Source organism: Acomys russatus, chromosome 2 (assembly GCF_903995435.1).
Source record: "Acomys russatus chromosome 2, mAcoRus1.1, whole genome shotgun sequence".
Lineage (NCBI taxonomy): Eukaryota > Metazoa > Chordata > Mammalia > Rodentia > Muridae > Acomys > Acomys russatus.
In genome coordinates, this window is record NC_067138.1 from 60,151,371 (window position 1) to 60,162,157 (window position 10,787).

General features: G+C 42.2%; 1 protein-coding gene across 1 annotated transcript; it reads right to left on the bottom strand.

Annotated features, from left to right (window-relative positions):
- Positions 1 to 109: 109 nt before the first annotated feature.
- On the bottom strand, positions 110 to 5,879 carry LOC127203175 (bile acid-CoA:amino acid N-acyltransferase-like). The gene is made up of 3 exons (XM_051161977.1): positions 5,288 to 5,879; positions 2,423 to 2,625; positions 110 to 889 (listed from the first exon to the last, which is right to left on the bottom strand). The coding sequence occupies exons 1-3, from the start codon at positions 5,751 to 5,753 to the stop codon at positions 296 to 298; spliced, it is 1,263 nt and encodes a 420-aa protein (XP_051017934.1). The 5' UTR covers positions 5,754 to 5,879; the 3' UTR covers positions 110 to 295.
- Between the last annotated feature and the right edge of the window lie 4,908 nt (positions 5,880 to 10,787).

A 10,787-nucleotide genomic window follows, 5' to 3' on the forward strand; every position in this document is an offset into this window, starting at 1 on the left:
TATCACTGATAATTTCCTTGATAATTATCATTACAGAAAATTGCTCTGATGATGAAAATTTTAGGAAAGATACGCCTAGGATTTCACTTATACAGACATAGGGCTATCACCATGTGACATTTCATTACAGGGAAAACATTTTTCCCTTACAAAGTCAAGGCACCATCACTCGCAGCTGTCCTGCATTTTCTAACGGTACCTTCCTTCTTCATTCAAAGACATTCCTCCGTGGAAGGTGAGAGGTGCTGGTCAGGAGATGCATAGCTCTACTTCCCAGTAACAGAATCAAAGCCGCTCAGAGCTGACTTCCTAAATCTGGACTGAGATGTTTCTTGAGAAATGTCTGTATCTCTTTCCAAGAATGCTCCTGTGCTGCCGCATGTAGGATAACTTCTCCTCCCCAGTTGATGTTTGGGGCCAAATAGGGCATCCTGGAGACTTTGCACAGTGGGGAATAGGGAGGCTCAATCAGGTGACCTGCCCCAGGGTAAGACAGCAGAGTCCAATTCCTCTTCCCACTCTTCACCAGCTGTGCTGTGGCTTGATCAGCATGCATTTTGCTGTTGAGATTCTTATCATCCTCTCCCACCACAAAAAGGAAATGTCCTTGAGCTTGTTCAATAGGAAGACAGTATTTGCTATCCTTATCTGCAGTTTCCTCAAAGACTCGATAAAACTCTACATGTCCCAAGGCATTGGTGGTTGTAAATTCTACATTGCTGGGTGCGGCCTGGTTGACCTGACCATGGTATACATGAGGACTGTCAGTAACAAAATTAGGCCCATTTATAAGTACAGAGGCTTTTACTTGTTTTAGGTTAATAGCCATAGAGAGTCCAATCTCTGCTCCAAGACACACAGACAAGATGCCAACACCTGGACCCAGGACCTAAAAACAAGGAAAATGAGATGTTAGTTTTTGTTGTTGTCGTTGTTTTTCCTTTGGTTTTTCGAGACAGGACTTCTCTTTGTACAGCCTTGGCTGTCCTGGACTCACTTTGTAGACCAGGCTGGCCTCGAACTCACAGAGATCTACCTGCCTCTGCCTCCTGAGTGCTGGGATTAAAGGCCTGTGCCACCACTGCCCGGCTGAGATGTTAGTCTTTCGTTAGGAAATCTACAACTTCAAACAAACAAGAAAAAGTAACAGGCAAGTAAAAAAAAAAAAAAAAATGTTTTAAAGGAACTCACCCACCCAAATGCTTATATGTCAAGTAGCTAGAGTTGTGGAACCCAGGATTTTTTAAAACCAGGCTTTACTGTAGATATGTGGGATTCAGCATTAGGCTTGGTTCTGAGTTTTAAATGCCTTCAAGAATTACCATGCCAGGACTAGAAATATAGGACTGTAGCGAAGCCATTCCCTATCATGCAGTAAGCCCTAGTCACCACAGAACAAACAAGCAAAACCAACAAAAATCAATGACGTCAGGAAAATTAACAAAGTGAGTGTGTTATTGTGAATAGCATGAGTCAGGGAACAGGTGATGGGTAAACCTCACTGCAGATGAATGCCTACAGAGAGAGGCGAAAGTAAGCTGGCCTGGCTCACAGTGATCCATCCACCTGCCTCTGCCTCACAAGTGCTGGCATTAAAGGAGTGTGCCACCACGCCCGGCCAAAGTCTGTGTTCTTTGCTCTTCTTTTTTTTTTTTTTCTTCCTTAAGATTTAAGATGCTAATGTGTTGACTTAATGCCTGAAACACAGCTGTTTTGTGCAATGGGGGACAGGGCCAGAGAATTTCAAAAATATCAATGTATTCCTCTCGATCAAGAACTCTACATTTCCCCCAAAAAGTGGCTGATGGTTGGCTAGATGCCAACATTAGGCATTTGTTGCTGTTGTTTGGTTTGGGTTGTTTTTTTTCTCATGGTTTAGAATGCTGGAGATCAACGACCCAAACTCTGCTTCTGAGAAACATATTCCCTAGTTGTTTGTTTATAGATGTACATACATCCAACAACTTCTGGGGCTGTGGGAAGGGCTTAGTCAGGTAAGTTTTTGCCATGCAAGTATGAGGACATAAGCGATATTCCCAGAACTTATATAAAGAATTCAGGCAAGCTGGCTTGCTTATAAGCTCAGTCTTGTGGAGATGGACACATGAGGACCCTTGGGGGCTCACTGGCTAGTCAGCTTATCCTAATGAGCAATCCACAGGCCCCTCTGAGAAACTCTGTTCAAAAACATAAGATGGATGACCCCTGAAGAACAACACCAAAGGCTCACCTCTGTCTTCTACACACACACAAATACTGGGTTGGGGTAGAAGCCCTACTCACTAATTAGAAATGGAATATCCAAATTAGAACAAGTGAAAGACTACTGTTTTTTATAGCACAAACTATACCCTTGGTAGAATCACACTTCAAAGTTAAGGCAAGTTACAGGACAAAATCATATTGATAAGCCTAAAATTACCTTAGGATGTCGCAGGAGAAACTCTACACCTTCTTCAAAATACTCCAAATCTATTGTCTCCAGGTGAGAGGGCAGGTCATCATAGCCCCAGTAAGCCAGAGCAAAAGTTGCAAAGCCGTGACTTGCCAGTAGACTGGCCCGGAACTCAATCAGTCCACCACAGCCCCCAAACAGGTCAATGACCCCCGGGAAAGGACCTTCTCCTGGAACAGAGCAGCATAAGACAAGTCACATAAGAAAAGAAACAGGGAAAGACACGAAGACTATTAAGCCAACAGGAAGAACGTGAAAGCCAACAGGAAGAATTGAATCTTGGGTTTAATGCATAAATTCTCAGAACATTCAAATGTTCAGCCTTGTGTCTGGGAAGTAAAGTCTAGTCAAGTATAATGGAACATAACTTCTAGTGATTTTATTAGAAGTCATGTTCATTGACACATTTAAGTCTTTTGTTTGTTTGTTTGTTTCTTCTTTTTTATTATTTGTTTTTTTCTTTTTCTTTTTTTATTAATTTATTCTTGTTACATCACAATGTTTATCCCATCCCTTGTATCCTCCCATTCCTCCCCACATTTAAGTCTTGAAGCCCAGAATAGGGTTCATTTCCCAGAGGCTTTGAGTAAGAAAACTCATAAAAATTGTGTTGGAAGGATCTTGCTGTTTGAGGTCACAGTCCTTCAAGTCCAGATAGCCATTCTGAACTCTGCTTTAGATGAAGGACTCCCTCTCCTCAGCAGGGCCTCCTACTCTCTGTCTGACTTCATATGAAGAGTGTTTTTAGTCATAGATAACCCCATCCACATTTGACTTATGGACTTTGGCACAGTTCCCTGCTAGCTCTCCCCTCCCTATACGTATAGGATAATTAGGTACTGTGCTCCTGGTCATATGATTGAAACAAGCTGCCAAATGCAAATAAAGCACCTTTGAAGTGCATATTTTCTTTTTTTTTTCCCCCCAGACAGGGTCTCTCTGTGTTAGCCTTGACTGTCCTGGATTCTCTTTGTAGACCAGCCTGGCCTCGAACTCATAGAGATCTGCCTGCCTCTGCCTCCCGTGTGCTGGGATTAAAGACGTGCGCCACCATGCCCGGCTGAAGTGCATAATTTCAACCCATTACATACACCTATTCTGGGAGCTTCTCCTACCCACTCCTTAAGGACTAAGGCTTTGTTCTCCCAGAACAAAGTTGAACTAGCTCCCTGAAGTGGTTCCCAGAGTGGTCATTTTCCATTATACTCATGTCCTTCAGAGCTTTGTGCCTCATGTTCTGCTCCTCCTGCCTTCATGGGCTGGTGACCAACAGGCCCTCAGGGAAGAGGAGACCCACAAAATTGTGCCAGGACTTCTTAACCAATAAAAGGGATACAAATGAGCTCTAGGAAATCTAGGTCATACAATTAGATACACACCATGTTATCTCTGTTTACACATGCTTTCCTGTGAGAAGTGCTTCAGATTGATGCAGGCTCTCTTCAAAGGCCAACTAGGAGAGGTACAACTTTTAAGTTCAAGACCTTCATGTTCCTGACGGTGTTGCCCTCACAGGGACTATTTAGACAAAGGTTCTCTCTGTATAAGTAAAGTTCATGACTTAAGGGTGTCCTTAATGGTTACACTGGCTAAAATGTCATGGACGAGATACAACTCAGTAGCTCAGTTTTGGAGCACTTGCCTTACATGCCTAAGTCTCAGGGCTAATGCCAGGCACTAGGGTAAAAAAAAAAAAAGCCAAAAATCCTTCTCTTCTCTGTTGTACCATGCTATCCACTCATGAAGCTCTCGAGAAAAGCTCCCATCTGAGGAGCTCTTCCATTTAAGTTCCATTCCTCTCAGCCTAGAGTACAGTGAAAGAAGAAGATGTCAGAGTGTCAGTCACACTCACTCTGTGTAGGCAGCATATTTCTAAAATAAACCAGAGCCCAACCACTGAAGGAAGCACACAGTAGTTATCATAAATGTTCCTGTCTTGAAAACCTGATCTTAGAAAAGGATGCTTAGTTGTGTCCATTTAAACGTTGTCTTCGTAGGAAGGGGCACCAAGGAGTTCTTAACTGGCTGTGTTTCCTTTTAGTTTGAGAAAAGAAATGAGATGACACAGTGTAGCTTGGTTTAGAAACTACACTAATAAAGATGAGTTTGTATCTTCTGACAGCTGGCAAAAAGGGAACAGTGAAGGACCTGAAATGTTTTGATACCTATTTCAACCTCTCTGTGACCAAATGTATTTCATCCCTCCTTTGTGTCCCAGAAGATAATTTGATGCAAGAGACTCTACATATCCAATATCTCAAAAGATAGCAAACAACACACCTGGTGCCAGCATATCAGCCTGAGGCAGAAGGCCTGGATCAATATATATTTTTAACAGAGTGTGATACTAAAGAAACAAAACTTATTGCTATCTCTTTGGCCCTAAGCACAATGAAGTGTTCTATATTTTAACTCCTGAGACTAAAAATATTGAAACGATTTTAAACAAGTGTGTTATAGCAAAACCACAATACTACTTAAACTGAATGTCAACATGATACAGCTCCTGACAGCATCTGCCTGAGAGTCTTCGCTTAGTCAGGCTTTAATGAACTAAGCTTAACCTACATCTGACTCATCAGAAATCTCACAATGTAGTGATCTCACAAACTCTAAGTAGTCATGGCCTTAGTCAAGTTCCATAACGGTGGGGATGAAACTTGAACTAAAGTAGAATATCATCTATTTCTTATTCTGAGCCAAAATTAACTTGGATTCATAGCAGGATGGTGAGAGTTATACATTCCCACCTCCAAGCTGAATTTCTAGAGGCTCAAGGCATCCCAAACACAGGGAAACAATGATGACAATAACCAGAGTGATTCTACTCACCTGGAGGCAGAAACAGGGCTCCCCGGAGTCGACCTTCCTTTACCTGGATCCTCGTGACACCAGGTGCCACATACCACCTTTCCAAAATCAGACTATCCATAGGAGGACTTGCAACTATACCTTTTACTGGTAAGGATGGATGGCAAAGTTGTAAGTGGACTTGGTAGGGGCTATTCATCACATCTTTTTTCATCAGTCTACCCAATGGTTTTTCAGGTTTCAAGGACCAGAAAAGACCCATGGGGTGGATGCCCACATAGTCTCCTCCAAGTGAGGGATCACGCTCCAGATCCACCTCCCCCACTTCATTGGCCCTGTAGAAGGCCTGAGAGGCAAACAGGTTCCCTTTCTCATCTTTCAGTGATGCCTGGAGGCTCACCACCTGAGAGGGGGCCAGGCCTGTGATTCGGATGTGCACAGGCTCATCAGCAAGTGCACTGAGAGGAGTAGCTGTCAGCTTGGCCATTTTTTTTGCAGTGGGAACTTGGAAAGAGTCTTCAGGAATATCTTCAACAAAACCTCAAAACAGAAAGAAACAGAAAGGAAAGAAAGTTGTAATAAGGTTAATGAGTGATGGAAGGACCAGGAGGCAGGCCTCTGAGGATTGAGTTTTAACTCTCTATCGGCTTGTCAGCACTATTCTGTAATGGTATTGTAATACAAGACACCTGAGTGATTTCCACAGATTTCTAGAAGCCAGAGGGCATGCTGGAAATGCAAGAAGTTTAAGTAGCACTTCAACTTTGCATGAATGATGTCAGGACACTAAGGAGGATGTGTCAGTCTGGCATAGTACACATCTCTGGAAAAACTGGGATTGAGATGGGAGGCTGGAAACTCACTGGCTGGTTGAACAGCTCCCCGTACAAAAGCACTAACTAACTAATCGCCTCCATGGGGACATGTGCTTTCTCTCTTAGAGAAAAGAATGATAACTCACTTTGATTTTAGTATTTATACAGTCCTAGAACACAATTAGAAGCAGGTTAAGATCTTGAAACACATAGAAGTCTTGCTGAAATATTTATTATCATCTTATCCTCAAGTATTAGTATGTATGTGTGACCACTGTTCCTAGCAACCAAAACTACATCACACTTTTATCTATTTATTTGTTATGTTGGTTTCGTTTTAACTCATAGTGCCAAGAATGCCACAGATCTAAATGACTCAAACTCCAGCAGTGAAAAAATAGCTACTCCTAAGAGGCAGGAAAATTTCCCTCCTACACTGATATTCACTTATGATAAAATAGCACAATGGAACCCCACAGAAAGATATGAGAAATAAATGGAAAAGGAGGCATACTTCTGATGATGGGCACTGGCCAGTTTGATGGAACGCTGAGACACTCCCACTTCAGAGAATGTCTCCACCGGCTCATGTCTACAGGACAGTGCATTAAAAGATTGATTGCATCCTTGCACTCTGGGAGGCAGAGGCAAGCAGGTCACCATGAGTTTGAGGCCAGCCTGGTCTACAAATGGAATCCAGGACAGCCAAGGCTACACCCAGAAAACCCTTCTCAAAAAAAAAAAAAAAAAAAAAAAAGATTGACTCCAGGGATACACACTGAGGTGAAGCCATGGAGGCTTTCAAGCCTTCATTTAGAGCATGGTGGCTGCACTCCAAAGATAAAGGGGGAGGAACAGAGAGAGGTCCCTATGCTGAGGGAGCCAGGGCTATTACCGCTGAACCAAGCAAATTCCCTAGTGATCCTTGTCCCAGGACTCTAGGTCAGAAATCCACCAGTTAAAAGGTCAGTGAATGGCTGTTACCAAAGCTCCTCCCAAGGACTTCACGAATACTGAGAATCCAGGCTCTTCCGATGAGAAAAGGCTAAACCCCACCATCAAAAAGTTGGTGATGTCAGTGGTGCACTGAATGCGATAAGTCTGTCTCAGTCCCAGACCCAACTCACACTTGGCTCGTGTCAGCCCCAAATCCCAACAAAACACCATCAAGCTCTTTCTTACATTTATTGTGTGTGTGTGTGTGCATGCATGTGTATCAGTGTGTGTGAGTTTCTGTGTGTGTGTGTAGGTACTGTGTGTGTATCAGTGTGTGAGTTTCTGTGTATGGGGGGGGGGACTGTGTGCATGGGTGAATGCGTGTGTGTTTCTGTATGTGTATCAATGTGTGAATGTGTGTCTGACTGTGTACGTGTAGTATATGTAAGTGTGGGGGATATGTGTGACTGTGTGAGTGTATGCAGTGTATGTGTCTGTGTATATGTGTATGTGACTGTGTGTGTGACGTGTGTGTATGTGTGATTGTGTATATATGAGTGTGTTTCTGTGACAGCTGATGGAGTTGACACTCTTCTTTCATCATATGGGCCCCAGAGATGGAACTTAGCCTGTCAGGCTTGGCAGAGTGCATTTATCCTCTGAACAGTGTCATGTGCCCTTTCAGATACTGTTTTCATACAACACATCCAGGATCCTTTTTTTTTAATTATTGTGATACATAAAGGTTACTTTAAAGACATGAATCCAAGAGGAAAGAGTCCATATAATAGAAAGAGAAGTAATCCAGATGTTGGCATTATCAGATGGCAAATAAAAGGGAACCAATAGAAATAAGAACAGCTCAAACTGAACTATGAAGAGAAAAACAAAGATGAAAGATGAGAGCACTTGAAACCTGAGGAAATACTTTAGTATTTATGGTTTAATACAGAGTATACATTCTCTAATAATTGGCACCTTAGGAAGACATATAAGAGATAGGCATAGAGGAAATACTTGCAAAAACTGGGTTGAATTTCCCTTTAGGTCACTGAAAAAGCACCATGATACAGACACAAGAAATGTAACAAATATAGAGACAAAACCAGCGAAATCCCAGCTGTCATTTTAGTCAAAATGTTAACACACACAGAGCAAATCTTACTGTAGGGCAGAGAAAAGTGGACATGCCACAGAGGGAAAGAAGAAGCATAAAATAACCCTTGGTTATGCCACCGAGCCAATAAACAAAGCAAGGGGCGATAGACCCCCACTCACAGTGCTCAAAAGGAAGGAGAAAAAGGAAAGCCGAAGTGCTTGAATCTCCTTACCTGACAAATATACACATCAAAAACGAAGACAAAAGGAAGACACTTCCATAGGGAAGGGAGAAAATACATCTGCAGTAAATTATATTTCAAGAAATGCACTATGTCATGGGTGTTATTCCAGATAGACAACTTAATGCATCTTCTAAGAAATGATGAAGAGCAAGAACACATTTATTATCTGGGTAAATATAAAAGCCCTTTTCAAAATTTCATCACTTACATAGCTTAAATATGGTTAAAAGACAAAGTGAGCTTAAATATAGTTAAATGTCTATTGGCTGTTCAAAATAAAAGTAACTAATACAAAGTTCATATAAACTATGACAAATAGGTAGAAATGTGATAGATATAAGACTCTTACATGCCTATATTTCAAGTAATATAAGATTTTCTGCAGGCAGATATTGATAAAGTAATTCTCAAGAGCTCATTGAGCTCAGAAATAATAGTTATGAGAGCTGCCAGACGTCAGAGCTATTCATGAAGGGAGCAAGCGGCAAAGAAAAAGTTGCAGCGGGGGGAATCACTTACAGTGATGATGCAGCAAGCATGTGAGATGCTGGGTAAGAGGCCCTCAGGTCAGCACAGATGCGTGGGACTTCTCAGTGAGTCTCAGTCCAAGGCTCCGATAACTTTAAGGATAATGCTGGACTTGTAAAAGGAAAATGGAGACTACGCAGTCAGAGCTGGGGAAAGTGTCTTTATATTTCACTCCTCCACCAGGCATTAGTAGGCTGAACAGAGAGAGGTAACTAAGACTTTGGAACTTGGACTTTGGACAAACGCCTAAGATAAAGAAACCTAAAAATAAAAGGAACAGGGCTGATAATGCGGAAAGGCCCTAAGAAGCTTGAAGTCTTGCCTGCAGCTCTACTCTGAAACCATCTACTTTGCTGGCATGTGGTGGTGAGCTCCTGTGTGCCCGGCATTTAGGGAGCCTGAGGCAGGAGTGAAGTTAAAGCCAGTCTGGGCTACATAGAAAGATCCTGTCTCAGAGAAACAATAGAGCAAAACGACAAATAGCAGTGTGTGTTATTTCAAATGCACATCTCAAAGGCAAGGGAATAAAATCATCTAAGACTCACTCTCGCACATGTCCTGTTGTCAATACTGGCTTAGAGCTGGGGAAACCAGTTCCAGGAGATGTGAGCCTCCTTGTCGTCTTTCAGCAGGAGCCTGCTTGGGTGTTCTCACATCATAGCTGGAAGGGCAAGAGACAGAGACAGCTGTAAGCTGTAGTATCAACCATTTTATAATTGTCAAGAAGGCATAAGCCCCTGTTAGAATTCCAAAGGGAAGAGCAGGCGCCCCTTCCCTTTTTTGACAGTCAATTAAATGGCACTATGGGAAAGGGAGGAGGAGGGCATGAGATATATGTATGCACTTGTTTACATTTGTACTGCCATCTGCAATCTTTTGGAAATAAACTCTGGCACAGCAGGAGGAGAGGAATAAGGGAGGAAACAATAAATTAGGTGAATGAAAAACAGATGCCACGATGAGGAAGTCCAACATAATTCTATTTAAATTGCGTTATGGGGCTGAAGAGACAGCACGGTTGTTCTTCCAGAAGAAGATTCCTAGCATGGTGACTCACAACTGTCTGTAATTTCAATCTAGAGGATCTGATGCCCCCTTCTGGCCTCTGCAGCATGAGGCACATAAGTGGTACACGAACATGGACATATAAGCAGGCAAAACACCCATATACATAAAATAAAAACAAAGATGAGAGAAAGATAGAGGGATGGTTGAAGGGAAGTGTATGGTTATCTATTCCTGGTTGTCAACTTGACTCCAGCTGGAATGCACAAGGGATAGTTATATCATATTAGGTGTAATTATGACCAGGTTAAATATGTAATGCATTTGTGATTGTATGTGGAATAGTTATGGTATGTTTCAGTGTTACTGTATCTGGCTATTGTTCTCATTTGAAAATTAGGCATGACATAAGGAGATATGATTGTGTGTCAAGTTGATGAGGGGTGGACTTGTGATGGCTCTTTTTGGTTGTCAACTTGACTACATCTGTAATGAACTACAGTCCAGAAATCGAGGGCACACCTCTGAGAGACTTCTGTGCTTCCTTTGAAGTAGATAAATACACTTCTAGTCCAGACCTTTGAGGTTGGAAGACACACATTTGACCTGGATCTTGAGGCAGGAAGGCACATCTTTAATGTGGACGACACCTTCTGCTGGAAGTTTATTTAAGGACATAGAAGCAAACTTTTGTTATTTGCCTGCTTGTCCTTGCCTTGATAGCACACTCATTCTCTTTACTGGTATTAGAGCCTACTTCTTCAGAATTCTAGCATATTCTGAAGACTGGATGAGGCACTGAGCCTTGTGGACTGAGCAACTACTGGATTCTTGAACTTTCTGTTCACAGCCAGCCATAGTTGGATTAGCTAGACTGTAGCCTGTAAGTCATTC

Coding starts and splice junctions, on each gene's coding strand:
- LOC127203175 (XM_051161977.1), bottom strand. CDS start 5,753: ATGGCCAAGCTGACAGCTACTCCTCTCAGTGCACTTGCTGATGAGCCT. Junction 2,626..5,287: donor AGCCCTGTTTCTGCCTCCAG/GTGAGTAGAATC, acceptor GCTCTGTTCCAG/GAGAAGGTCCTTTCCCGGGG. Junction 890..2,422: donor TTCTCCTGCGACATCCTAAG/GTAATTTTAGGC, acceptor CCTTGTTTTTAG/GTCCTGGGTCCAGGTGTTGG.